This window comes from Buteo buteo, chromosome 20, assembly GCF_964188355.1.
Source record: "Buteo buteo chromosome 20, bButBut1.hap1.1, whole genome shotgun sequence".
In the NCBI taxonomy this organism is placed as follows: domain Eukaryota; kingdom Metazoa; phylum Chordata; class Aves; order Accipitriformes; family Accipitridae; genus Buteo; species Buteo buteo.
In genome coordinates this window covers 24,093,696-24,120,345 of record NC_134190.1, presented here as the reverse complement: position 1 = coordinate 24,120,345, position 26,650 = coordinate 24,093,696, and the positions used below count along the sequence as shown (strand labels likewise).

Sequence of the window (26,650 nt, the reverse complement as noted above, 5' to 3'; positions counted from 1 at the left end):
GCTGCCGCGGGGCCGGGCCGGGCCGGGCTGGGCTGGGCCGGGCCGAGCGGGAGGCGGGGCAGGGGCGCGGCCCGGGACGGGCAGCCACAGGGGCGGGGCCCAGGAGCGCAGCCGTTAACCACCGGCGCCGGTGACGTCACCGCGCACCAGCCACGGCGGGAGGGGGGGTGGGGGGGGACGGGACGGGACGGGACGCGGGACCCGCCCTCCGGGCAGGTGTCACGAGGGGTTGCGCGTGCGCCTGGCAGGTGCCGGGGGGGCGGTGCCTCGTGGGCGGGAAAAGAGAGCGGGCGGGGGGGGGGGGAAGGGGGGCGGTTGTTGTGTGGCGGCGGTTGGGCGTGCGCGCGTGCCGGCGGCCGTTACCGGCTGCCCCCGCCTCTCCCCAACCCCCTTCATCTCCTCCTCCACATCCCACAGCCGAGCAAAATGCTAAAAAAAAAAAATTAAAAAAAAAAAAAAAAAAGGACGTGAACGGTTGTGGTCACGCTGCTGGGAATCCCTCCTGAGACCCTGAGGGAGGCTGCGGGAGTTCGGTGGCTTCCACCTGCATCGTGAGTATCCCAGAAACGCACCTCAAAACCTCTACCGTGCTGTCCTGTCGTCTGCGAAATAATATCTAAATAATCAGCTAAGCACCTGGCCAGGCTCCAGGTGGAAGCTTGACGCTGCCTTTGAGGTGGCGGCGTGCGTAATGGCTAGCGTGATTATTGGGGAGCTGAATTCTCGAGAGCGTGCCTGGGGAGTAAACGTCACTCGAGCATCTGTTGCTGAACAGGGACGGCCAAAAATTGGAATCAAAGAACAGGTCTCGCGGCGTAAACTGCATAAAATTAAGTCATTTTTGTTGCAAGAGCAAAGTAACAAAAATAGAGGAAGAATTTTGGATTGGGAGTTAACATCTGTTTCCAGCTTAATTGAGTACCCTCTGTTAGCTTGCCTTTTTTTACGGGAAAAGGTCAACATGCCTTTTTTTTCTCTCTGAGGTAAAAGAAGACAAAATAAGATCACAAAATTAATTAAGCTGCAGCATTGACTGTGGGTTGCAAATCTACCGTGTGTTTTGACCAGATGACCTTCGGATAGAGTTAACGTTACTTCTCTGATTCCACGTACTCTGTGTAGTATATGAATTGTACCCGAGAGGAAACATACAGAACGTTATTCTCCATAAGCAACTTAAAATTCTTCTACAGGATGTTTTAGTTTCACGCTAATTTGTTATACTACTGTGTTCTTACCTGTAAGAACCTGGAGCCAGGCAGACCTGCCTGAATAATAAGCCCAGCTAAAAAGTGATTAAGTGTTGTCTGTGAGGGTCTGAGAGAGCACAAGGAAAGAGAAAGGCTCCCCTAGTAACCCCAAACACACAGGTGGAAGAGAAGGGCTCTGGGAATTAGTTGCAGCGAGGCAACACTTTGTTGTTTTGGTTCAGTTTTGGGCTGATGGATAAAACTTTGCCCTAAAAAGATTTGGTCAAAACAGGGTGTCCTCCCCATGCTGGAAAACAGGCAGCTGCGGTGTACTCGTGCAGGCAGCTGCTTACAATTTCTGAGCACTGCTCCTGGTGTGGCTTGAGCATCTGACACCTCTCTAGGGTGTGTGCAGTGCATGCCTGCAGATGCCAATTCCCTGGTTTGGGGAGTGGGAGCGGAGGGAATCTTACCAGTCCTGGGAGTAAAAAATAGGGTCTTCTCACAAGGAAAAAGAGGCAGGGAGAGGAGCACAAATGGGGGTTTCTCCTGTGCTTATCCTTTTCTTTTTTCAGGTCATTGTAGGATGCTGTAGGAAGCTGCTGTTCCCGTGACCACTGTCCGTAACTGGCCAAAACCATCCCTGGCTTAGCCAGCAGCAGATTGCTTTCCCTTGCTAGCATTCAGTTATTTCAGTAATATGGGCTGCCCTATCCAGCACCTAAGTCTAGCTAACTCCAAACAGTTGTTACTAGGTAAACCTGGAAAGAAGTCAGGTGTTCCTTATGCACTTTTAAAGTGACCATGGGATAGATAGCCCCAGAAAGCACACTGGGGTTAGAATGTTTACATTTGGCTTTAACCAACAGTAGGGTAATGGCAGTATAATGCTATGGCCCTAGGGATAAAAACTGTGGCAAGTTTTAGGCGATCCTCCCTTACCAATATTACATTATTTTTTTTTTAATGTTTGAGGATGATTGTATTCCCCCCCCCCCCCCCCCCCATTTATGCTGTACTCTCTTCAGTCACAGGAGTTCAAGAATGCCCCCTCTCCTCAGAAAATGGATGGAATCTGAGAGGAGAGGATGAGGTGGAGTTTCATTGGGCAGGTTAGATACGGGAGCTCTTTCAAATTTCAATTAAACTTGCATCCATTCTAGATTACTGGCCTCTGCTTTCCTGACCTATACCATGAAGGATATGAACAGAATATTAGTGAAAAGTTCTTCCAGAATAGGTTTTGTAATTTAGCTAATGGGGAAAAAATGCTTCAAGTATTGATGGAAGCCAGCTCTCCTTTTTTCCCTGTCAATAGTTATTGGGCGGGGTTTATATGAATGAGCTTACAGAAAACACTCTGGTATAAACATCAGTGTGAGAGAAGGGGTGGATAATTCATTCCCAGCCATTGAAGGTTTAGGAGTCCTCTTCAGAAAAATAGTAGTAAATATGTTGTCTGGCTTTGATCTTTTTGCATTTTGATGTTTTGCCTGCCAGGGTTTAAAAGGTTTGTGTGCAGTTTGTGAGTTTGTGCTGAGCAAAACTAGGACTACCACCCTGTCCACAGTTGCATGTGTGAGCTGTAATGCACAGAACTAGGTTAGGGGCTGCGGTTCTGGTGTCAGGGACTACAATGTAAATGATGGATGAAAACTGAGGAGAAAGCTTTCGAAGTGGTTCTATCAAAGGAGCTTACAGTTATCAAAGCATTCTAATGCTTCTGAAATATGTTTGAGTATTCTGATGCCAGCATAGAGTAACTTTGTTGAACTCAGTTGGAGATTCCAGCTCAAAATGGTATGATTTTTCTTCTTTTTTTTAAAAAAAAAACAACTTGTTTTCCATCTGCTTCATTTCATGACAGGATCACAGAATAAGTTAGTTTGGAAGGAATGTCTGGAAGACATTTCTCTCCACATACGCACTCACTCAAAGAACCTTGGTAGTTGGCTACGATATGTTACTCTGTGTCATGCCCAGATTAGTTCTGGATGTCTATAAGGACTGGAGATTCTACAGCACGCTCTGGGCAACCTGTTCCAATGTTTGACCACCTTCATTGTGAAGAGTATTCTCTGATTATCTATTAAAAATTTCTTGTTCTGCATGTTTTGCCCATTTCCTCTAATTTGTTTGGTCTGCACCTGGTAGGGGAGGACTCTGGCCCCATCTGCTCTATAACCACACATTAGGTACTTAGCAAGGTGATCCCCATTAACCTTCCATCCTCCAGAGTGGGCGAACCCAGCTCTCTCAGCCTCTCCTACATCATGTGCTGTATGCCACTGACCTTCCAGGGGCCCTCTGGACTCCTTCCAGTATGTTGGCGTGTGTCTTGTATTGGGTTACCCAAAATTGGACAAAGTATTTGATATGTGGTCTCACAAATGGCAGAAGGAGGGAAGAATCACTTCCCTTGTCCTAGTAATGACCCACAGTTTGTGCACGATTATTGACTCTGTATCCAGTCATCCCCATGGCACTTCCTAACTTGTCTCTGCTTTGAGGCTGAAGAACTGCCTCTTAGTCATACTTCATATTGTAGCAGTTCTGTGACTTTGATCATCCTTGTTCCCCCTCCGTGAACCTTTTCCAGTTCAAAGATAACCTTCTTGTGCAGTTCTAGTCACGTCATCGCTGTGTTCAAAGTGGGAGCAGGTCATGGATTTAAACAGTTTCATAGCAATGCTCTGTGGTTTGCTTTATGCCTTTTGTAATAATTTCTGATGTCTGCTTTCCTTTTTTTTTCTTCTTTCTAACTGGTGCAAGACATTGGGCTGGTATTTTCCTGGAACTATTAAAACTTCACAGTTTTGTCCCTTCGTGATAATGATCAGTTCAGAGCTGCTTGTACAGCTGAATCTGGGATTGGGCTCCCTGCCACCTGCCTCACTTTATCTACTTGGAATTTATTCTACAATTTTATTGGATAACTATTCAGTTTCCTAAACTCATGCATTTCTTTAGCCTGCCCTTGTCCTCGCTTTCCTGAATAACTTGATGTCATCACTAAACTTTGAGCTTGCTGTTCATCACTTTTCCTGTTCACTATTGAGTGGGTGGAAGAACATAGACCCCCTGCAGAACTTCAGTGATGATCTTCTTCCTTTGTTGAGAATGGACCCACTTGCTTTTATTGTCTGTTCCCTATCTTCTAGCCAATTATTTCTCCACGTCAGGACTTCCCTTCTCATGTGGCTCCACAGCTTCCTTAAAAGTCTTAGGTGATGAATTTTGCCAAAAGCCTTTTGGAAATCCAGGTAAACCAGATTGCCCTCATTCCCAGGTCTGTCAAAGAACTTCAGCAAATTTCTAGCGCAGAGTTTTATTTCACAGAACCTATGCCGCTTCTCCCCAGTAGATCATATTTCTGCAGGTGTCCACTGATTGTATTCTTTATTATAATATTTAGTAATGAACATTAAAAGCCTTTAGCTGTCTAGATCCCTCAAACTGTTTAAAGCCTGGTGTCGTATGTGACATACATACCATGCACCTTTCATTAGTCCTCTTTCTGCCTGATGCTTCATGCATGCTTTTGTGGACTTTCTCACAGGTCTCTTCACTAAACTCTGATATTTTTTTTTTATAGTTACTATTTAAGTGTAGAATAACTTTCCAATTAATAATTGGCAAACAGTTTTCTCCTTTGATGTGCACACTCTTGGCCTTTCAGTATCCAAAAGGTCTTGTCTCTGTTGTGGAGCATTGTTGAAGCTACATACCAAATTGTTAATTCTTTCATTTAACTGTAATATATCATAATCTTAAACTATGGAGTGGGAATGTGTTAAGTGTTGTCCTGTGTTATGCAAAATGCAATTAGGACCATGACACATCTTTTTCAGTATTTTACATACAAGTTTGCATATCAGTTAAAATGGCAAGCAGCAACAGTCCTATTCTACTCTCATCCCCTGCCACATGCTTCGAGAACACAGCATTCAGTTTAATATTCTAGGTTTTGGACTTCAATACTGCCATGTGGGTTGCTGCAGCTAACTAACTAATTGTAGTTAAAGGAAATGCAGGGAAATTCAGAGGCATAATTGCCAGTTAGTCTGAGGGAACATCAATCGCCTTTCAGGGACGCTATTTTAGAGGCTGCCCTCTGCTGTTTCTCTCAGCCGTTGGCCTTCTTGCTTTTTTTAGCTTTTTGCCTTTTTTTTTTTTTTAAGCTTCTTGAAGTAAATGTAGGATAGCAGAATGAACATGGTTTTAAGTTTTGTGTGTCAAATCCAGCCAAGTATATCTTGTCCCAAATTACGTTTTACAAAACAAACTTTAGTCACTAAGGCCTTGTTTGGTCTGTGTTGTTTTTTCTTATTGTTTCCTTATTTTTAGTTTTGTGTTCATAAATTTGTGTTTTCCTTCATTTATCTAAAAAGGAAGGACAATTTATGGGAGAACTTCATTTTAAAAAAAAACCTAGTACCTTGTCATCAGCAGAGTGATGCTCTTTAGAGTGCTTGCACTGCCTCTGCTGGCTTTTTAAAGTTACACTAGTCTGGAAAATAGAGCACTGGCTGAGAGTGAAGAGACGTGCATTCTGCTTCAGGACTCCTGCTGTCCTGCTGCGTGAGAGGGGGAAGATTGCTTGTATCTTCCCAATACACTTAATACTCCTTGTGTCTTCCTGACCTGCTCTTTGTCTTCTCTGTTTGAAGTCTTTACAGATGGGGTGACCTCATACGTGTTTGTGCAGTGCCAAGCCTAAGCAGGGTGCAATTTCAAACAGATTTCCCAGGTACTTTCCCAATATAAATAATGAAAAAACATGAGAACTCTTAATTTACAAATCAAAACTGTGGTTGATTTATAAAACAAATCTTGATAGGTCTGTGCTTGCAAAAGCTTGTAAGTGACCTTAAAATGAAATACTTGGTTGCCTGAGGTTGAGACTGCTTAGCATATACATAATTATGCTGGATTGTGGTAGACTGTATTAGTTGGTTGGCCAAAATTAAAGCTTAGTGCTTTTAACACCAGGTGTGTAAAGATGTATATTTAGGGGAAAAAATAAATTAATTTTGCTTAGCATGCTATGCTCATTAAAGCTTCCCAATTCAGACTTTTCAAAATGGTCTTATGTTACACTGAAATGTTTATCTCTTGGGCAGCTGGAATTCATGGGCCCTAATTGGCCTTGTAAGCTAAAACTATGTGGTGGGCTGACCCTGGCTGGACACCAGGTGCTCTTAACTAAAGCTGCTCTATCACTCCCCTCCTCAGCTGGACAGAGGAGAGAAAATAGAATGAAAGGCTTGTGGGTCAAGATAAGGACAGGGAGAGATCACTCAACCCATTACTGTTATGGGCAAAACAGACTTCACTCAGGGAAATTAACTTAATTTATTGCCAATCAAACCAGAGTAGGGTAATGAGAAATAAAACCAAACCTTGAAACACCTTCCCCCCACCCCTCCCTTCTTCCTGGGCACAGCTTCACTCCTGATTTCTCTACCTAACCCCCCCACAGCAGCGCAGGGGGATGGGGAATGAGGGTTAGGGTCAGTTGTCTCTGCCGCTTCATCCTCTTCAGGGGCAGGACTCATCACACTCTTCCCCTGCTCCAGTGTGGGGTCCCTCCTATGGGAGACAATCCTCCATTAACTGCTCCAGCATGGGTCCCTTCCTGGGGCTGCAGTCCTTCAGGCACAGACCGCTCCAGCGTGGGTCCCCCATGGGGTCACAAGTCCTGCCAGCAAACCTGCTCCAGCGTGGGCTCCTCTCTCCATGGGGCCACAGGTCCTGCCAGGAGCCTGCTCCAGCGTGGGCTTCTCACGGGGTCACAGCCTCCTTCAGGCATCCTGCTGCTCTGGCGTGGGGTCCTCCCCGGGCTGCAGGTGGAGATCTGCTCCCCCGTGGACCTCCCTGGGCTGCAGGGGGACAGCCTGCCTCACCAGGGTCTTCCCCATGGGCTGCAGGGGAATCTGCTCCGGTGCCTGGAGCATCTCCTCTTCCTTCTGCACTGACCTGGGGGTCTGCAGGGCTCTTTCTCTCACACGTTCTCACTCCTCTCTCCGGCTGCAGTTGCACAGGGTTGGTTTTTTTTCTCCCTTCTTAAATATATTATTCCAGAGGCACTACCACTGTTGCTGATGGGCTCGGCCTTGGCCTGGTGGGTCCGTCTTGGAGCTGGCTAGCATTGGCTCTGTTGGACATGGGAGAAGCTTCTAGCAGCTTCTCACAGAAGCCACCCCTGTAGCCCCCCCACTACCAAAACCTTGCCACGCAAACCCAATACAAACTGCCAGGTGGTACAAAATGAAAAATTTAACAAGACTGACAAAATTTTGTAAATATTGATGGTGCTTCTTAGCCAGATATGTTAGTATTTGGTTTGTTTTTTTCCTCACTGCTAGGTTATGCTGCTGCTTAATACCTGTGAAGTCAAAGCTTTAAGAGTAGAACCCAACAATGAAGTAATATATGGAAGAATCGTGTTTCAGTTTTAGTTTTTCTGTAATAGAGATCATGATCAGGATGCTCTGGTACCCCTGCATCAGATATTCCTTTTTGTGTGGTTAACGTGTGTAAGAACAATAGTAAACGTTCCATTCTCAAATGCAGCATTGTTCTTTTCCAAATCCAGGTTTTATAGAATCGAGCTAGTGTAACAATATACATTACTATGTTTTGAGTTGGCGTGGCATTAGATGAATAATAAAGACAGATCAACTTTAAATCAGAAAGGACAATATCTCTGATCTAACTGCTTAGGACCTGAGAGAAAAGAATTTGCAGAAGAAAATGTGTATTGACAGGCTCAACAGTTGTGGTCAAGGCCAGTTAAGAAACTGCCTAAACCAAGTGTTTTTAGCCCAGAAATAGTATTGTACAGCAATGTCATAAAATATTTATACAACAATTTATAGGTGTTCAACACCAAACTATGTTGCTCTTCTTGTCTGTTTAATCATGCCATGATCGATAAGAATAATTGATTTTCATGGATCCAGTTTTGGACCTTATTACTGTAATCTCTTAGATAGCTTTGTCTGTTTGAATATATGCGGCAGAGAGTCAATAATGACTTTATAGGTTTAGCTCCACTCTTCGGTCAACTCTGCCTGAGAGCAGGCCAGCAACATTTTTGAATATAGCGATTGTTTAGAATTTATGAAATGGGTAAGCTTATGTGGGAGTTGTCATTGGCAAGGAAGAATCAAAATTGCTGGGAATCAGCAAATTTGTACACCAGTCTTACGGCCTTATTTGTAGGGATAGTGATCTAAGCAAAACCACTTGTATTGTGGTAAAACTATGCAATACCTTAAATATTGTGGAAAGTAATTAGATGCATTTGATTATTACATTGACTTTATGAACTTACTTTTTAGACACAGGCTATGTGGGTGATCTGTCAAGAGCTGGCATTTGACCCTGTGCTGTGTTTAAAAACTGCAGTTCATAACATCAAGACTCTCGAAGTGGGAAGAAGTGTGGGACACGAAAAATTGGGAGCAGTTGAGAATGTAGAGAGTATGTTTGCTGTGTAAGTAGCCAGAACTGCACCCCCAGCTGCTGCTAGGGAGAGGGCTACCAGTTGTGGTCTGCACAGCTAAGGCTGTAGGAGGGCAGTGGATGTATTGGTGTGCTCTGGCAAACACGTGATTGCAGTTGAGGGTAAAAGGTAGAAATTCTTGGTGGCAATCTGTGGAGAGGACAGCTGGGTGTAATGTTGGGTTTAGTGAACTGACAAGCTCCTAGTGAGGAGGGGGCTAAGGTAATGCCTACCTAGAGAAAACTGGATTGTGGCACTGTACCTGGAAGACTGATGGTGGTAGCATGGGTGGGGAAATACTTTCTCAGAAGGGGACATGCAAGAAAAAAGTTAGGGAAATGTCTTTCAGAATGCAAAAAAGATACATTCCCCTTTATATGGAATTTCTGAGAGCACATGCAAGATCCTTCCTTATAATTGAGAAAACAGATGTTGAAGATGGGATTTCATCAGCATCTACTGTTTTTTAATTCTGACACAGTCAAATGAGAGGATGTTTGTGATCTTATTGTTGGTCAGTTGGTAAATATCTGGAGTGTGATTCAGGTCTGCCAAGGAGATATGTGGGGGTGACTAGCAGCAAAAGAAAAATAAACTCTCATGTGAAAAAAAGGAAGTAATCTAAAAAGTTTGAATATTGCTGTTTTAAGATACAGAATATAGGAATTCTTGCAAAAATAAGATGGGTAGGAAGGTGGTAAAAGGGGGAATTTTTTCTCTCTCTTTTTAAGGGACCTTACTAATACAAATCACTAAAGTTAATAATTGTGTTACCAGGGATGGGGTAGAGATCCTTTTAAATGTTTTAATTAGTGATGCGATTGTAAGAACAGTGTTTTGGTGTGTGTGAAGAAAACTAGGTAGGGTAATCATATAGGAAGAACTGGATGCTCTTATGGATAGGAGTAAGAGAAATGACATGTAACTACATACAGTGAAAAATCATATGCTTAGGAACTGATTTCAAGAACTAGTTGAAATCTTGTCAGTTGATTAAATTTGGCCCTTTGTTTCCTCCTTTCATCTTTATCAGTCTAGAATTCCCATGCAGAATTAAAGGGATATCACTATGAACAGGACTAGTGAGATTACAATATACAGGTGAAGTACTTTTAGTTGATACAAGTTTTAGACTGTTGTTATAAGGCAACAGTAAGGTGTTCAGAATACTGTACCATTCCCATCTCCTTTGTTTTTAAAGAATGTGAAGTGTAATGGATTCTGAAAGATGCTATGAGGCTGATTAGGGAGAAGGGAGAACTTGCTTTTGAGAAGTTTATTTAAAAGAAAGTTTTTGCTTGAGTAACTTGCAAAATGAAGGCTGGAAGATGGTGCAACTACTAGTTATAAAATGTATTGGAAGTGAGGAGTGGGTAAGAATTATACATGGAGGCAAAATTACGAAAATCAAAAGATTGTGCTGGAACAGGAACAAATAATCTAGCCATGAGTCAACTTTAGACAAGAAATTTTGGAAAAATGTTTACAGAGAAGTTCAGGAACAGCCTTCTGACCAGGGTAATGTGGGCAAGCAGTGTGTTTGTGTCCCCTGTCTTCCCCCTTCCCCCCCAAATGTATCAGTAAAAAGGAGTGACTGTTCAGTTAGAAACTTGCAACTTTGGCCTTAGACGTTTTTACTGTTGTTGGTGTTCCCTTTCTCCAGCCCCCCTGATGGTTAATGTACTTTTCACTTTTTGATTGCCCAAAGCTAGAGATGGACGGGGGTGTTGGGATGGCTGAGAAGCAGCCCGAGTAGCTGTTGCTTGTCCTAACCACGCGTCCGGTGGACAGCAAGAATGACGAGAGGACTCCTTTCTCCTTCTCCTACCCCAGCCGGTTGTCTTGTGGTCGTTGCAAACCAGGTACAATCATGCTGCGGATGGAACCGCTCTCCGTGTAGCTCACTTCTCTGGATCGCTGCTGCCCTCTTCTGCTCGCTGCCTGTGACTGTTTGTTGGAGCAGGTGTAGTTTTGTCGCACCAAAGGCTTTGTGTCTGTTGTGATGTGTTGTGGAAGATATTCTCAGTAGATTCCTTCAAGATTAAACTTTATTAGATGTTTGCCTGTGATGCGAGTTTAACTGGCATTACTAACTCAGCAGTTTGAAAGAAATAGGGGTAGATTGATTGAAAGTCCCATGAAGCAATTTCAACTGCCCTTCCCTGCGCTCTCCCCCACCTTGCAGCCCTGTGTGTATGTGAAAGTACAGTTGTGCCACAGCACAGCTGGTAGCGGCATTCCTGTATCTGATGGAGTGAAATGCAGTGGGTTTCTAGGGCTGGGCACCATGCAGAATTAGTTATGTTCAAGACAGTGCTGTCATATTTGGTTGGTACCCTTCTGTATTTACTTCACAGAGCTGTAAATGATCTGTAGTGCCTGTGGCGTGGGAAATAGTCTGTCAGCATTAAGAAGTTGCCACTGTTCTGCCCAAGTTGCTGTAAAACAGACCTATGCCAGCATGACTTGCAATCCTGTAGCATGTCTGCATTAGGTGTTTGTACTGGTGCAAACCTGTGTGTACTTGTTATAGCTGTATGCCTCGGTAATGTGGAGCTTGAAACCTAGGTTTCTGATGTAACACTTTCTTGGTGAAGCAATTTCCTCTGCATAACTTGTGTAATTAAGTTTATTAAGAAGTCTGGCACCCAGACAAATTATTATAAGGCACGGGGAAAGTGCTAGACTGAAGCCTGAGGACATAGGTGGAACTGAGGCATGGCAAGCTTTAAGGCGTGCCAAGATTATGATATACAATAGCATTTCCATTGCAGCTGCCACTCTATTCCTAGGCTAGACTACATAGTTTCTGCCCAGACTGGGCTCTCGCAGCATATCTGGCCGGTGAGGTCCCGGGCCTTTTCTTGCCGTGGCTGCATTTGACCAGGCGCATTCAGAGGGCACGGGGACCTGGCCTGTGCTCCCAGAGGGTTTTTGACTGGGTCACTGCAGCAGTGTGGCGATTGGGGCTGGTCCCAAGGGCAGGGACGGGCAGTGGGAGATGGGCAATGGAGCTGGAGCTGCTGCTCTTCACTCCCTCAGAAAATACGTGATTGTTTCAAATCCAGAAAACATGTACAGTAGAATTCCTCTTCTCTCTAGAGGGACTGGACAAGGCATGGTGTGTCTCCTAGGACCCTCTAACTTCTAATACTCAGTTCCTTGTGACTTCTGATGCACTCAACCTACAGTGTGTAGGAGAGAATTTCTGGCTCTAGTGAGAAATTTCATGTATTCTTGGAATAAGCTTTTACTGAAGCAAAATAATTTGCAAGAAAAGATCATCTCCTCCATCAATTTTTAAATATTTTATAGTTTAAGGAACACTCTTCTCACTTCCAAACCCAGGTATCTCTCTCATGCAGTATTTATTTTGATAAACTATGCATTCTTTCTTGTGAGTATTGACAATTATGAAATCTTTTATTTGTCTCAACAATAGTAACTGAAGTAAGATTTTCATGGCAGGGTGGCTGAGTTGTGATGAATGAAGAGAAGCTCTTGGAGGTAGTGACAGGCACTTCTGTGTATTGACTAAGAGCAAACATCCCTCCTAATGGTTGATAGCATCCAGAAGTCAGTCAGGAGGTAGAGTGAATTGAGACTGGAGAAGTGGCATCAGTTTCTCGAGACTGTGACCCTGAATAAGATTGGCACCTTGTTGTATATTCCTGGTTTTTTTGACCAACTGATGATGATGATGTGTCAGGGACTTTGCTGAGCATGTTTACAAACAGCACATAAACAAAACTGGACCTTCTTGCTGTGCTGGCTGAGATGTATAAATTGTGTCATTCTAAGGATGTCTTCCTAAGAGAAGCTAAATTCTTTCTAAACAACTTGCACATAGAAAAAATCAGAAATGTTAGTCTCAGATACTCTGTATGTGTGCAGCTATGCATACTGAAGTTACAGTTCTCCTTTTTCTTGTCTTCCTTAAATTAAGCTCACCTTTAATGGGAGGGTGGGGACATGAAATTAGTAGTGTTATTTAGCAAGCTTTTAGGGACTGAGGGGCAGTGTCACAGATGGAGTGACTGGAAGTATTTGCCAGTTGGAGGAGGATTTCTTGTAGCAAGCCTTGTAGTCTGTAAAAGCTATGTACACTTACGAGGGCAGTGCATGCTGTGCTACCATGCTGTGGCTGGCTAGTAAAAACAAGATATCAGGGCTACACAAATAGCAAAAAGCTTTACTTGCACATTCCTTGTGGAGTGGAATGGCCCAGCAGTCCTTCCCCTCTATCCTGTTGGTGTAACTGACACATGACATGATCAAGGAAACCTGCCCCATCACAACACAAAGTGCACACACCTTTCCAAGCAAAAGCCTATATATATAGCCTATGCTGTGTTCCTGGCTTGCCTCCTGAGAAGACAGACAAAATTAGGGCTTTCTTGCAAGTTTAACTCAGTATGAAGTAGAAACAGAGCACATCACATATATTTCCTTTATTGCTGGACTTTTTTTTTTTCCCAGTTAGTAGGCATGATTCCTTAAAGGCTGAGGTTTTTAATAACAGTAAGGTATTTCAGGTTTCTTTTTTTGCTGTGGACAAAAAGATACCCTTGATCAAAGTTTTGCCTTATATTACAGTATTTCTGTACAAAAATAAAAGTCCAAAATCAGCCTACTATTAGCTGATATTCCCCAATTTATTTACAGGGTACTGTCAAGAACCTTCATCAGGTAACCTGGTAAAATAGAGAACTCTGTATTAAAGCAGTTGCATTGTAAAACTTTGTGTTCTCTAGTCAACTCTGAAGGGCTCTGACCTTTGGCAGTCAGTCCAGGTTGAAGAGTCCAGCCAGAATTATAAAAAATGTCTTTTAAGAGAAAAATTTAGTATTAAAAACTTAAGCTGACATTATGGAGTATTCAACTGATAATTTCCATATTAGGGTAGTCTATAAATATTCTCAGCTACATCTCTCTTTATAATACAGCAGATACAGAATGCAGACTTCTGCTACTTATATGGTAATACATATTTGAATAGTAAAATCAATGTATGAAAATTTTGGAATTTACTTGTTAATAAAACTGCTTATAAAGTAACCATACAACTGTAACAACTATAACTCTGAACTATTAAAATGTACAGAAAGACTGTTTACACCATTGCACATACTTATTCCCTTTGCTTCAAAAGACTTGTGAAATACAGAATAAAATTAGTCAAATTTTACTGACAGCTCAAATACACATGCACAATGTGCACATCCATGGAAGCAAGGGGAAACAAAATGTTGGCGTCCATCAGGAAGGCTGCCAGCAGCTCTCCAAAAAAATATACCTTGCTCTTCTTCCCTCCCCCTTCCCCCATGTATACAGGCCAGTAGATTAGTGCAGAATGGATGAATATAACTTTGCTTTCAGTGTTCTGAAAGGACAGAAAAAATCCTCTTGACTTCTATCAGCAATTTTAGGTCAATGCAAGCTGGGCTTAATATTGTAAGGCACTTATTACTGCTTGTAGTGCAGTGTATCAAGTCTTAAGGCATTTAGTTACATCAACTGAAGATAATAATGCTTTGGAAAGTTTTGAACGAGCCAGCAGCTCTAGTATGTGACTACTTCAGCTGATTCTCCCCTCCCCACCCTGTGGTCTTTCTAAAACAATGTTTGAAGGTATTTTCCGTGGAAACTCTGGTTCTCGGTGAGCTTGTCAACAGATGTGATCAGTATCGTCAGGTCATTCTGAGGCCAAGCAGGGTATGTTCTATTCAGAGCACGGTAGAACTGGTTTTGTTTTCACCTGGAGCTGCCCTGACTTCCATGACTACTCACTGATCGAGAGGTGCTGTAGCGTTTTTTCACAATCATACTGATGTAAGCTTTCATCAGCTTTGCAATGTCAACCACCTGCCAAAAGAGTATAAAGAGCAAAGTTCTTAGTAAGGCAACAGTATGTGAATGGATTAATGTCTTTAGATGCTAACATAAAACTGTCGAGCTTTCAACAAAACCCTTTTGTGGTTAAACAAATAAAAATACTCAGTACTTCTATCCATCTCATTATGTCTTCCCTTTAGCTTTACCAGAGATCTTGAATAAATCTGTAATATTTGCAGCAATTGATTAAATTACTAAGCAGCCTGGCTATCAGAACAGGAAGACCACAATAACAAAATTGTTTCTTGCTCTTACCTCACTAGTTTCAAAAAGCAGTTCTCTCTCATCCACCACAATCTTATAGGTGTTGGCAAGTGGTGCACCAAATGACAAGATATGTTCATACTGAAACACCTCCAGAGGCCTGCCTTCCCCACGCTTGTAGACAGAAACCGCATCAGCGCTGACTCCAAGCCACAGCTCTTGTGGGAATCCCCCTTCTTTACACTACAGAAAAAAAATGTAAATTAACAGCAAAGGGAACAGTGAGAGCGAGACACCACTTGATGTTCTCGTCTGTAACCATTTTTTAACAAGCACATATTGCTTGTCCCTCTTTGAACATAGCCTTTTACGCTTCTCAAACTTGTTTGCAACCCATCAGGCTAGCATTCTGTCCCTCTGTATTCTATGGCTAACTAGTGGATTTAAATAGCTATAAGTGCTTGCTCATGGGAGTATGCTTTTACTATCTTAATGTTTTATTACATCAGCTGTCTGAGCATTGTGATACAGTATTCATGGTTTCACTACTCTGTAATGACATCATCATCTATACAGTATAAACTGTAGTTTGAGTGTTCAGGTCTTACCTCTACGTCAAAGAGTGTTGAGCCATAGCCAGGCCATTCCTTAATCAAAGCCATATACTTTGCCATAGCCTGCTCCTGGTTCATCCTCTGGAGTTTTTTCCACTTGTCAATAATACTAGTCCTGGAAGCTGAGATTTCCTCTTTGACCCACATGTCTAACATCTGATCCTCCTCAACCTTCTGTTTGCTGACAGAGCCACTGCGAAAACTCCTCCGCAATGTTCCTTCAAGAAAGCTGGCTCGTTTCTTCTCAGCCTTCTCTGCTGCAGTAAATGTTTTGGTAGACTGTGTAATCCGAGACTTCAGCTTTTGCAAGGGATAGACTTCCTCCATTTCTGGTAAGGTGGTATGCAGGGTGTAATCTCCCTGAAGGTACTGAAGTCGCAAAGCTGCAAGGACCTGGAGGGTTTCTTCGGGAGCAGGATAATGTCCTCTAATCACTGCTTCATGAGCCTATCGAGGGGAAAAAGGTAGCTTTTTATGTGCAAACCAGTCTTTGAAAGGACTAAGAGAGAAATGGGAAGTAGATTTGCTGCCAGGCAAACCCTGGATCTGAAATAAATGATCCATTAAATAAATCAAATGTGGTAAATCTCTTAGCAAATTTGTTAAACCGGGTAAGGCAGGGTTTACCAGAAGAATTGCAAGGCAATTGAGGAACTTGCTAAATGGGAATTATTGTTACTAGTACAGCTCTTGGTGAACTCACACATATAAGAGCAACTGAACTACTAAAAAGGAAGACAAAATGTAAAGGGGAGAAAATCAGGATCTGAACATCTGATTGGGAGGAAGCCATCTATGTTCAAGGGCATTAGGAAGAAGGACATGTAGTTTTCCTTACTGCTATCAATAATCTGGATGTGAAAACTGAAGTTTCCAGCCAAACAAGCAAAGCCTTACAACAGCTTTGTAATAAACTTCTCCTAGGGAAAAGAGTAAATCTTCAATGGATCCCAGATAAAAGTTAGTAAAACGTTTATATGTTACAGTGGGCTGTAGCATCAGGGATGAGATTCTGAACCAAGAAGACTCTTTCAAATCCTAGCTCTTTGCACACCCATTCAAACCTTTGGAAATGTGCAGCAGGTAGGATTTTTTTGTTTTGTTTTGTTTTTTCAGATGACACTAGTACAGGAAGCAAACGTGCCTGATGTCTGGAGATGCAGGAATTGCAAGCAGTTTAGCAAACACACAGAGATAATTCACATCTAAGTAAGAGCTAGTTCATTTAGGTGTAACGCTTAAGAGGATGGAGACAAAATGCCTTTAAACGTGCAAGATGGTTTACCTGAGATTGGACACATGCAGAGGAAAGAGCTGTCTTGTGGAAGGACAATATTTTAATGAGAAACAAGAACTTAAAGATTTTCTTCAGTGCCTTATGAATTAAAGGACTTAGACTTTAAAATAATGGAGGTTACAGAACTAAAACTGATGACAAAAGGGAACTTTCTTAATTGGCTGAAAAAAAGTCAGTAGCAGAGAATTAAAAAAAGAACAGAACTGATGTTAGAATGTAGTAAGCCACCTCTTTAAGGTACTGCTGTAGTATTAATCATAGGGATTGAATGTGCCATGCTTTATAACTGAAATACTATTGGTCTCGGCAAGACATAAAATATTTGGCTAAACACCAGTCAGCACAGAATGCTGCATGAAAACAATCTGCTTCAGTGAATGTACTCATTTTAGCTTTTCATATGGAAAACTGTCTAAATCTGCCTCTTAAACCAATAATGTTACGTAAAATATCTGATGCAGAGCTCTCATGGATTTTCTTCTTACCCAAAGCAGAGGCGTTAACTGGCTGACTCTATATGTAAAAACAGACAAACAGGCAGAATGCAACGTTTCTAAGCCCAACCAAAGCAATCTATTGCCCACATCCTTCAGCCGACAATAAGCAGTTCTGGGTCAAGGTACAGTAGTAGGCTCTGGAAGGAGACTTTTGGTAGACTCATGATGTAATATGGTGCCTTAAAAACTAAACTGTGAAACAGTGAAGAAATACTTTACTACAGCAAAAATGTTTCTGATCCTGTGGAAGGGGAAAGGCTTCATACATACGAAAAGTGAAATATGTCAGTTCTTGATCACATCAGGCTTGCTTACCAACAGAACATCAGTGTCTTGGCATTGCAAATAGCCTTACACAGAAATCTTTATCTGTCTCTAGTGCCCGCTTGAAGAAGCTGTCCACTGGACAAATTTTTAACCATTTGCAATATAGTCGAAAAGGAGAAGGTCAATCAACAATAATAAATGCCATCAGTGAGAGTTTCTGAGCAACTGCAGGACTTCATATAATAGAAATCCAACTGCTGACACGTTTAATTTTCATTATATATCAATTTCACTTATGTTTTGCAATAAGGGCTCATTCTGAGCTCAGCACATTGATTAAGTGGATTTCTGCTCATCATAGCTGTCTCACTGTTACTGCTGAGACTGGACTGATTTGTTTTACTATGGTGCTATTGCTCGATCAGTTCTGTACAGTTGCCAACATGGGTCTCTAATAATTAATTTGCTTGCCAATTACACATTTTTCATTTTATTTCTGGCACTTAAGAAAATGGTTTCATGAGAGCAAAATTAAAAGCAAGTATTATCCTTTTATTTTTTATCCAGCTGAGACCCAGTTATCCAATTTTTTACCACTACATGTAAAGCAATTCACAAGTAATGCAGAAGTAAGAAAAGTCGTAACACTAGGTAAATCATATGTGCTTCACTGATGTCAGGATAAGCCTATTTTGACCACTGAACTGCTTTCTTTGCATTTGATGCTTGAGTAGTAGTGCATTTAGTTGAACAGAAGCACGATCAAAACTCTCTCTGGGCTGCCTAGAGCTCTTGCTTTTTTCCTCCTCTTAAAAGTGCCTCAAAACAGAACCCTTGTCCTTTACCTGCTCAAACATAAAGGCAAACTCCACGCTATCTTTTGGGACGTTTTGTGTGTCCAGGAAGCAGTAGAGCTTGAAGTAGAACTTCCAGTGCATCTCCCCAGCTTCAGCAGTGGCAGCAAGCCTGCATGGTGAAGAGTGAGAGAGAGAGATCAGAGCTGTGAAATCAAACTCCTTTCTAAATTGACACCTGAAGAATCTAAGCAAGGCATCAGCTGAATTTTGCTTTGTTATACCTGCTATCAATCTGGTGTTGTTGACAGGAGCTAACAGTTTTCAGCAGTATACCTGACTGATGTCATTTGGACAGGGTGTGTGTGTGTCTATTTAGAGCCTACAGCAAAATCAAGGACTTACAAATGTTGACTCAGTTCTTAGTCAACTGTTCCGAACGCAAATTCTCTTAATAAGCTTTTATCTGCAGCTCAGTCAGGTGTTGATAAAAGTAACGTTATTAAGTCCTGTTATAAAATGTAATTGCACAACACTTCAGACATTCCTTGTTTCTTCCCATTATTATGTGGATAAAGGAGCCTGATTGCCATGCATATAGCATAAAGATGACAAACAGGTATTTAGGTTTGTATTACATTTTCTTACTACAGTGCTATGGGTGGTTTCAATTTTACTGGTAAGAAGAATGTTGTGAGCTGTACTGTGGTGACTTCCCTGTGAAGTTAGGCAACAGGTAGTCAGAATAGCAATGACTGCCTGGAGTTCAGTTCTCCCAGTACTGGGGCAGCCACAATGCTAGTAATGGAAAAATTTGTAGTAGTGGAAAAGAAAATGTGGAAATAGTGATGAGAAATATTACTCTACTGGTGTCAAGACAGTGGAAAACCAAATACAAGTGAATAGGTGGCTCATTAATCCCTTTAAGAAAAAAAAAATATCCTTTTGTTCCAGAAATGGCCATGTGTGTAATTCAGCTGCGTCATCACAAACAAGCAAGAGAAAGAAAAAATTCAGCATTATTGACACTGGAAATTTATTTAATTGCTCCTTATTAAAGTGGCGAGAGAGAAGGAGAGGCACACTCACTTTTCAAACTTTGCCAAGACATCAGCCACAATGGTTCTGCTTTCAATTGCTTTATCAGTAGTTCCATTGTATTCAAACAAAGCAAACATATTTCTGCTATCCTCCATGGCCAAGCCACGAATTAACTTTTCAACCACCTAATGAAAAACAGCACATGAAAAAACCAGCACCACAGAGTAAGAAAAATAATTAGAAGAAAATTCAGAGCTAGGTTTTACATTAGGCAAAAAATGTTGCTAACATGTTCTCATCAGCTGTACTAATTGTTGTCAAATTCCACTTTAATTTTTGTACTAAATAATGCTGATTCTTTCAGAATATGTATGTGCTATCGCCTGGCCAGGTATAACCCCTGTATTTCACCAACTCAGCAAGAGTCTCCTAGTTTTAGGAAGCAACTGGGCTCTCATACACACCAGTATGTACTGAAGTTATTCCAATAACTGAATACTGAATTGCTTAGTCTTTCCTGTAATTTTTCCTGTAAGAGGGAACTATAGTTGGGTAATTCTCTGCAGAATAAAGACAGTTTTTACAGCAGGGATTTCTTCATAAAACGCTGGGGGGGTTGGAGGGACAGCGCTGTAAGCCTTCCCTCCCCTGAAAGGAGACACAGGTAGGGAAACCCCAGTGCTTCCAAAGTTTAACACTACTACTGCCTGGAACTGGCACATAAAGGGACACACTGATTTTGTGCCAAAGCCGTTCTGTCACCACTTCTCACCTCTCCAGCTGTAGTGTGCGAGTTGATTGTAATCTTACAGGAGCCCCCACCATGGCAATAAACCGTGGATGTCATTTCCTGCCTGCCGATCAGAGCTTCTATTTCATCCCGTGATGGCACAAACTCTCTGCATTTTGTCTTCTTCAGAGATTCATAAGTAAAAAGTGCATATTTCTCCATTTCAGTTCCTGGAAACTGGTCACGAACCCTGTGAGATAAATATTACTACTTTAAGCTGCTAGTCTGTGAAATAGAAAGTTTACTTATTTGAGAATGTTTGTTTTTTCCTGAAAGTACTTCTGTATCCACTATGCTATTTAATTGACAAGCTCAACGTGTCAAGGGAAGTGTTCTAACTTGTGATTTACTGTGGGATAACTTATATACTTTCATCATTTTCTCTACAAACTGAATGGAAAGATAAAAACTGAGCTACCTTTATAGCATTAACTACAGGAATCTTGTAATGACTCAGATTTGACAGCAAGAGAACTATGGAAATCTTCTGGTAATCAACTCCCCTTTCTGTCAGTAACAGTTGTTGGATGAAGACTAAACTGCACTAAGGTACTACAGAAAAAAGCAATAAAGCATATTTGACTGCTCAGTTGTGGTAGTGTCACTTAAGATACTTGATTGCTAGTGCTGATTTTCTTAAAAGATTCTCTCTAGACCTTACTGTTCAGCAGTTAGTATTATGAGTATTCACTAATAACTTTAATGAACTCATCTGTTAATTACTGAAAACTGTTGAATTTGGGTAGCTTTCAGTACAGAGTCTTTCTATAATATATCCAGTGATAAAATACCAGCTTCTTAGAGCTACTAAGGTTTAATTTATGTGAAAAAGTACAGTGATTCATGATGTACAAGGCATAAAAAGATTACTGCAGGATTACAGAAATGCTGTAAGATGACTTATGCATCTACAATGCTGAAACCACCTACAAATGTTGTATCAGCTGCAATTTTTTTTTAACAAGGAGGCCAGTTTATGAGCTGAGTTAAACTGAGAAAGTGAATCAATGTTGGATTTTTTCATTTTAACAGTTATATAAAGTGATTTGATTTTTTCACTAATCTTACTTTGCTTGAAAGGTGTGTATCTTCAATACAAGCATTTTGTAAAAATTTATAAAATAATTAGATTTAGCAAAGTGATTGACAAAATCTATGCTCTAGCACAAATACAGACAAGACCTTTAAATTACTGAGAACAGTTTGTTGTTTGTGGACTAACTTTCCTAATGACACGCTCTGCATTCTTCTGCTGCATCACAGCAAGAGAAACTCCACATTCTGGTTAATGCTGAACTGTCAACAATGATTTATTTTTTTTAATGGTCACTAATATCTGCAAATCTAATTTTAAAACAGACATTTTTACCTCAAATACATCTTCAAATATGATAATGTTCTTTTATGTGCATGATGCATATCTCATAAAACTAAGGTAAGCAGGATGAAGAATTTTTAACAGGTTGATTTAGACAGTTGAGAAGGGGGCCGGGGAGTACAGGCTGCAAGTCATTTAAGTGACTTTATACAATTACACAAACACATTAACAAATTGTACATTCGATTTTGTGGGATTTTGCTTGATTCTTCAAATGAAAATAATTCCACCTAGATCAACTCATACAAGCTTTTCCTACAACATTCTCTTTTCAGATTCATTGTTTGGCATAACCAGTCCACTAAGTGAATGCATTTTCGTCTCACTTCAAGATATCTAAACAGTGTTACAAGTTGTGGTGAAGAAAAGCGTGAGTGAAAAAACTTTTTTTCTCGCTTTAGTAGTTCAAAGCTTCTCACCTTTTGAGATGAAACTTGAGATACTTGAGGATGCTGCGACTTGGCAGAAATGTGCAACTCATGCAGGTGAGTATTTGCCAACTGTACAGGTTCCCCACGCTCCCAGGGTTAGGCACTTTGTTGGTCTGTTTGATGAGCTGACAGTAGAGCTCATCTCGAAGAGGTCGTAAATCATGTCCTGTTTGGAGGATGCCTTGGATTATAGGGATGGGATCAGACATAGACTCCAGCTGCTGTAAAGAATTAAATATCTTGATGGCTTCATCCTGCAGAGTTGTGTAGCCTTTGTCTTTCAGCACTACAAAAGAAAAATAGGGAGAAAGGTGCTTAGACTGAGATATAAAAGAGAAAGCACTCAGGCTTAACGTAAGAATTGCTTAATGCTATTCTGTGATCCTTACTATGCAGGACATTAGAATGGATCTTTTCTGTTTCAAATCTGTGATGCAAACTCATTTTATGAGCTATTTTGCTATTGAGGTTTGTTCTGAATTTAGTGAAATCCCATTCTGTCATTTTCTGACAACATAACTTAAAAAGTGTATCTTGCTTGATCAGAAGTTTTTTTTGATGGAGAATCTTCCTTCCAGAGCATCCACACTGCTGAAGTGTCTTATCACTTTTTCACTGTCACAAGAAAGTGAGAATCTAATCAGATCATAAGTGAAGTAAAGCAAGACTGCGTTACGGAAAGTGACAAAGATAAATGGCATCATTTTTGTCTACAGCAGTAGCATTTCAATTAAACCTGAAGAATACTACTAAACTAAATCATTGCCGTGACACTGCAACTTGCTTTTTGAGTGCTGGAAAAGGTGGTGATTGTTTTTGTACTACAGGTTATTCAACATGGGCTAACAACTTTTACAATCTACTTAAAAGAACCATGCAGTTCTTGGGTTCAAGAGATGGAAGAGATTGCTCTGATGTCTAAATCAGTTAGCCCTACTCACCGTCAAAGCACAAACCAGTACGGACATATGTTATGAGTATGAAGTTTCTAACCTGACATTATACTGTTGCAGAAAAGAACTAAAACTCAACTGCAAGTCAAGGCAATAACTAAGCATCAGTCCATCTGTGGAGCTACATTTAGTATAGGAAGACTTTGGCAAGACTTCCACCGCAGAGGGAGCTAGCCCTTCCTATCCATGGGGAATAGAGAGCAACCATGCTGCTCTCTGCTGCATGGGACAACCAGCTTAAGTGCTGGCAAGATCGGAACTGTGCCTTGCCACAGTACAGGAGGAGGGGGAAGAGAAGGGAGAGGTTTCTCCTAGGATTCTCCTTGTTGTTTGAGCAGAAGGGTATCACCTGAGTTACCAGGAACAAACTGGTATGCTCCACCTCTTGGAAGAGAACAGGGAAACTTGTCTATTTGTATTATAAAAATGTATTTTGCCTACCGTTACTTCACTATAGCCCATTGACTAAAAAAATCCCATCCTCTGGTTTAGTCTTTCATATGGAAAAGTGTTTCTATGACTGAAAAACTTACAGTTTAGATTGATGTCCCCATATGGCAGTGGCAGTAATGGCGAGTGCAGCGGATGATGAGTGTAACGGAGAATAGGGTTTCTTTTATAAATCTGTTCAACCACGTCCGCATTCAGGCAGTTTTCCTGTTGGAGTAAGAAAAAGAGTGGGATTTGGGGTCCAGCATTAATGATAATGCAATGCTTTGAGCCCTTAGGTTGGCTGTGAAAAAATTAGTCATTGATGTTACCAACACTATTTGGTGCTAAATCCATTTGTGGGTACTGTGGCTGCCATGGCACTCTGCAGGCTATGAATGCTCAGTACCTGCTAACCCCAGGCCTTGCATAAGCTTACTTTACCTGTGCAGTAAAAGACAAATCACAGCAGAGCTGCAGGAGGCAAAAATGAAGTTTCATAAAATTTTTTTGAAGTGTGTTTTCCCTTTACAATCAATTTTACTCCAGTATTTCATAACTGGAATTAACACATCTGTATTCCAGTTTTATTTAAAACTATTTCTCCAGCATAACTAATTGACCTTTTCAGTTAGAATTTACAGGAGCTGCCATTAACAAAATAGTCTAGAAAAACTGCTGCTGTAAATGTGATGCACTCACTCTGATGTCTAATACTGTTCTTTCTTAGGCTAAGTTTGACAGATGTGTGACCACTGTCTATCAATCCTGAACTTCCATGTATGTCTACTGCTGTGAAGAATAGTGTTCATAGTCTTGGAATTTAGGACTTGATACTTCTTTTCTATGAGAGAAGAGGTGGCAGTCTCCAAGGGAAAAGGTTAGTAGCAGTTCTCCTCTCTTGCCTATTTTTCTGGTCTCTTTTGAGAATCATTATCCTCTCTCCTGAAAGCCCATTAGCAAAAATCTCCAGAAGGACATTCTCTGGCTATGCATGCAATATCTCCAGCAGGACCATAAAGCAGTAAGCGTTAATTGAGTATGTTTCTCATCACGCAGAGGCATGAAATGCTTAGCCTATACTATCATAGCACAAGAAAAGAACCATAATGAAAAAAAAAATCACAAGAGCTCTCTAGTCCACATCCTGGTGTGCTGCTCACTGTGGACATAGACAAACAGGTCTGCTAACTCATGAACCTGCATGCTGTGCTCCACTGCTAGGCATAACAAATCTGTCAAATTACAAAAACCAGTAAAACTTGTTATTGTTTTCATGGAAAGAAGTTATCCCTCTGGCCCTCCAAGTTGCACTTCATACCTTGCTCTTCTACTGTTTAGACAGAAATTCCTTTATCAGGTCAGTGAATACGTTCCGGTTCCACAATTTCAGTCCATGTCACTGTGTGATTAAAACTTAATTTTCTGCTTTATTACCCATTATGGCAAAGCCAACATAAAAAAGATTTAAGCAACCATTCTTTCCCACCCTATGCCCTCTTGTTTGTGCCTACCTTAATATCCTGAATAAGTTGCTGAGTTGGAGTATCAATTGGCGCCTTTGTGTCAATCACATTCTGGATGGCACTTGACCAGCGGGTCGCCTCATTAAGCAATTTTGTATAAAGACGATAACAATGTTTACGTCCGTATACGGTTACATTCCAATAACCTAGCACAACAGGGAGAATTATTAATAATAGAAGCTGCATCTGTAAAAATACCCCAGCTTCCATCTGAAAACAGCTGTAGTCCCATCAGACCCAGAGTGCTGCATTTTTTCAGGAACTAAGAAGTTGTACGAGTAATTAAGTATCATAATGTAGATACTATGATATTAAAGGAGATTCTCCTTTAAACAAGCCTAGGAGTAATCTCAGAGTACAACTACCATCATGCAGCCTTCCATTTTATCCAATAACCTCAGGGAAAGTGACCATAAGACAACACTAAGGAATACTGTTAGCTACTTGTGGGCCCTACTTCTCCAGTCCTGTCTGTAACAGGAAAATCTGAGACAGTCTTGCTTTGTATGTGAGAGTCTTTCATCATCTGTGGCACGTGTACAAACATACAAAGCATGAACCACCTCTTCTGTAAAAAAGTCATTAATTTCACACTGATGAAGTGGCAACTATGATAGGAAGCACATTTCAGTTCAAAATCTCTCTCTGCATCATTGTATAGGCTTTTTACAAAGCAGATTCAATTAAAGAAAATCTTATTTCATCTTTCACTAGTGAAAGCCTCTTTGAAGTGTCAGTGACCCCAATGAGATTATATAGGACTGTCAACAGTCGCTTCTCATTTGCAAACAGCCAGTTCCGAGTTGAAAACCAGTTTTGAAAATGCACAGGGGAGCTGACTCAGGTGTAGTATGTAGGTTAGCACAAACTGGACTGTTACTCTAGATCTCCCTATACTTGCTCCACCAATGTTAGTCCTCAGTTCCTCAGCACATAAAATAATGTATGAGGAGAGTGCTACCCATATGTCTTTCCCCAGGTCTTTGATGTGTATGTGTTCACACTAACTTAGCAGCAGTGTCAATCTATGGTAACTTGAATGTTGGTGAGAACAGATTTTACTCCTGCGTACATTACTACCTCTGTTTTTCGGCCAGTAATTCCCTGTAAAATGCCTCAGTGACTTAGGAACCTGATTTGTTCAAACTGCAACCATAATAATCCATTTAAAATATTCTTATGCACTGTTTGTTGCATTTCTAGGTAGTATGACAGAAGGCAACTGAAAGCCTATTTGAACAAGAGCAAATAGTTACCTGTCTCTTTGAAGATTTTTTCATCGGGTGGGACCACTGAGCAGAGGCTGTTCAGGACCAGCGTACCCAATTTCAAAGCATTTTTCTCTGAACTCTTGTAGTAGTCCAAAGAATTGTGCGTCAAAACAAACCAACGCTTCTTCAGTTTTAATGAAGACATCTTTGGGTTGTTCTTTACTTCCTTGTGTAGCCATCCTGTTAAAGACACAATTTGAATTGCACTTCTTTTTTTTAAACAGAGTTGGACAAAATTAGGCTGCTAAAAGTTAGTTGCATACTTTCAACAACAACAAAAATATGATGTGAATTGTTTAGCCCACATATTAAACAACTTTGAGTAAAATTTTTAAGCAATGAAATGATGAAGGTGTAATAAAATTAATATGAAAACTTTTCAACTTTGGTGTTTACCTAGAAAAATTCTTTTGTCAACTTACAAAAATGCTTTTGTCATCGTTACAGTGTTTTGTTACACAGCACAGCAGGAGTATAACTTCAGCTGTATTAATTTGTGTGTAAACTCCACCGTAGAAAGATGAGGCTCTAACACTACCGTGCTGACATATTACCCAGACTGT

The 26,650-nt window shown here is 41.1% G+C and overlaps 1 protein-coding gene and 1 long non-coding RNA gene across 3 annotated transcripts in view; one reads left to right on the top strand and one right to left on the bottom strand.

The window, feature by feature from the left end:
• The first annotated feature begins 282 nt into the window (after positions 1–282).
• On the top strand, positions 283–26,470 carry LOC142042485 (uncharacterized). Its single transcript, XR_012653787.1, has 4 exons — positions 283–551; positions 21,753–21,962; positions 24,021–24,170; positions 26,020–26,470. It is a non-coding gene; the product is annotated as an uncharacterized LOC142042485 (long non-coding RNA).
• The window catches only part of MYO10 (myosin X), a 164,934-nt gene continuing 151,420 nt past the window's right edge, over positions 13,137–26,650 (bottom strand). For both annotated transcript variants that reach the window (XM_075052455.1, XM_075052454.1), the window contains 10 exons: positions 26,073–26,267; positions 24,805–24,962; positions 23,395–23,518; positions 21,897–22,194; positions 20,082–20,289; positions 19,358–19,494; positions 18,320–18,440; positions 15,408–15,860; positions 14,851–15,042; positions 13,137–14,565 (listed from right to left, as the gene is read on the bottom strand). In XM_075052455.1, coding sequence (XP_074908556.1) covers positions 14,455–14,565; positions 14,851–15,042; positions 15,408–15,860; positions 18,320–18,440; positions 19,358–19,494; positions 20,082–20,289; positions 21,897–22,194; positions 23,395–23,518; positions 24,805–24,962; positions 26,073–26,267 — 1,997 coding nt within the window. In that variant the 3' untranslated portion in view covers positions 13,137–14,454. The remainder of the gene's footprint in view (positions 14,566–14,850; positions 15,043–15,407; positions 15,861–18,319; positions 18,441–19,357; positions 19,495–20,081; positions 20,290–21,896; positions 22,195–23,394; positions 23,519–24,804; positions 24,963–26,072; positions 26,268–26,650) is intronic.